Source organism: Musca autumnalis, unplaced genomic scaffold (genome assembly GCF_047663935.1).
Source record: "Musca autumnalis isolate F117 unplaced genomic scaffold, ASM4766393v1 scaffold_4, whole genome shotgun sequence".
Classification (NCBI taxonomy): domain Eukaryota; kingdom Metazoa; phylum Arthropoda; class Insecta; order Diptera; family Muscidae; genus Musca; species Musca autumnalis.
Window position 1 is genome coordinate 60,442,956 of NW_027411977.1, and position 2,675 is coordinate 60,445,630.

At 32.1% G+C, this 2,675-nt stretch overlaps 1 protein-coding gene across 1 annotated transcript; it reads left to right on the forward strand.

The window, feature by feature from the left end:
- The first annotated feature begins 694 nt into the window (after positions 1–694).
- Positions 695–1,670, forward strand: Srp9 (signal recognition particle 9). Its single transcript, XM_073980620.1, has 2 exons — positions 695–958; positions 1,029–1,670. The coding sequence occupies exons 1-2, from the start codon at positions 818–820 to the stop codon at positions 1,119–1,121; spliced, it is 234 nt and encodes a 77-aa protein (XP_073836721.1). The 5' UTR covers positions 695–817; the 3' UTR covers positions 1,122–1,670.
- The last annotated feature ends 1,005 nt before the right edge of the window (positions 1,671–2,675 follow it).

Here is a 2,675-nt window from a genome sequence, read left to right on the forward strand (position 1 = left end):
TGTCACAGTTTTCGAATTCTGTCTACATATTGTTTTGGATCCTTTAATTTTTCTTGCATCATAAACATCTGTAAAGAAAACAGAAAAATTAGACTCTTTTATACAAATTCAAAGAAACTCTTACCAAACATGAGGTATGAAATACCTTAAAACGCGTAGCCCCCATATTGAACTTTTACCACTACAGTAAAACATGCCACCTTGCCTTGGTTTCCCCAAATGTCCACCCTAATGTACATGAGTATTGATAATTGAATGACGTTCGGATTAAAAATGTATTGTTGTTATTGCAGTTTTATACAAATATTTTTTCATTCAATACTGAAACCGGTCAATATTCCATGCATATGACAACATCTCAGTATGACTGTTTATGAATCACGTTCCAAGATACTACAAAAAGTAGCAAACTGTTAGGTGTGCCTCTTGTTAAAATAAATACTATTGATCCCCCGAGAAAATTAACTAAGATAATTAAAGGCAACTAAAATTCTTAAATTAAACAGAGAAAATTACAAGCGGCCCAATTTACACGACCGTTTCATTTGTCTATGATTTTCTTAAAATCCTCTCATACCCCATCTATTGAAGAATTTCCTCCAGCGCCATCTTTTACAATCCATCCCAACTAATCTTATAAAGTTGGCAACACTATGTGTCACGTCAATAGCGAACATGGAACCCAAAACAAAGTGTCAAAAAATATTTGACAAATACGAACAACACGACAAAAAAAGTTCCCAGTTCTTTGATTTTAATTTCACTTTCGCAAATCCATTGAATTCCAAGTAGTATTTGAAAATATTCCACAGTAGCCATGGTGTTTGTTAAAAGTTGGGAAGATTTTGAAATAGCTGCCGAAAACATGTACATGGCAAATCCAGGCACTTGTCGCTACACAATGAAATATGTTCACACTAAGGGTCACATATTGCTGAAAATGACCGACAACGTCAAGGTAAGTAAAAACATGCAACACAATTCCAAGAGTGGGCTTAACACAAATTCATTCCTTTTTCCAATTACAGTGCATTCAATATAAAGCTGAAAATATGCCCGATATAAAGAAAATTGAAAAGTTTTCAGGGAATTTGATGGGTCATATGGCTTCCAAGGAATAGTTAATACAGAGGAGAGATGTCAATAATACCATACCACCAACAACAACAAAACACATCTCAATCATTTAAAACCCACAACACATACAACAACAAACGATTGCTTTAAACACATTTTAACACTTAGGAATAACTTAGTGGATTAATGCAAAGAACACGGGAATTAATTAAGACTTTGGATATAGTGTTAGTGGTTGGAGGGATGGATGGCCAATGGGCACAGAGTAGAAGTGTAAATATTCATTTAGTTTAAATAACATTTTAAAAATGTTAGCTCTGTTTACCAACCATCCAACAACCAATCACTTGTTGGGATTCATGTGTATTTTTTTATTGTTTCCATATTAAGTTTATGGAAAGAGACTACTTAGGAATAACAACAATAACAAACATGAAACAGCATTTGCAAAAAATATGTTTTTTTATTATTATTTCTAATTTTTTAAATCTGCCAGAGAAATGTTAATCTGTAAAACATTTCCATGAAATGATTTTTTTATGTTTTTACCAAAATAGAATAAATGAAAAGAAAATTGTGTAAATTTAAAAAAGGTGTTACAATTTTATAAAGATTTCTTAATTAATTAGATTTCCTCTTAATTAAAATTATTGCAAGGAATCACCATAAGAGAAGGGAGGGGAAACCTTGAAGGACATCACTACTAGTGTTACAGCTTAAGTCAGATTTTCACGCTACCTTTTGCAAGGATAAAACAACATTTTATCAGGGAAAAGTCCATTCTTCCCGAGATATAGGTGTTTAAATATACCAAGAACAACAGTTTCATAACTTGTTTTCAGAAGAGACTTTGGGACTTTTTTTGATCTGTCCATAGGCTATTCCATGATATTTGAAGACATACATATCGCAACTGTTCAACAAAAGCGTAGTAACTCAAATTTTCCTATTTTTCAGTAGAGACAAAAAACTATATTAATATTAAGGTATATTATACAAAAAAAAACGATGCCATCGTAAAGATATCATATCCACTACATTACAGCACTGGATTTCTTTTTATTTCGTTAAGTTTTTTGTTATATTTTTAACCATTTTTGGAGTTACTACCATTTTGTTGATAAAATTCTTTGCGTTAGTAGAGATATTATTTCGACTTACGCCCGTTTAACTGAAAAAATTGGCTGCGATTGATAAAAAAAGAGGGAACAATTCGAAATACTACTGTTTTGTTGAAAAAATGGCGATGTAAATACCTGAAACACGTCTCTTTCGTTAATACACAGAAGTTACTCTGAAGACATGAATAGTGACTTAATGGTATTTTTTGATGAAAGAGTAGATAAAACATTGTGAGATTTTTACGTAAGGTGGAGTTGATTATTGTGTATTGTTTTTTGATGAAAAGTGAAAATTTCAAAATTTTGAGTTACTACCCTTTTGTAGAACAAGTGCGATATGTATGTTAAAATTACAAAAATAAAAACATATTCTCATATGCATGTGTAAACTCGACTTCTTCCCCGCTTTCTTGTCGAATGTCGGAGTGAGATTGAAATCTCCGAGCAGAGGCGATGTGACTTAGAAGAGAGGGTGGT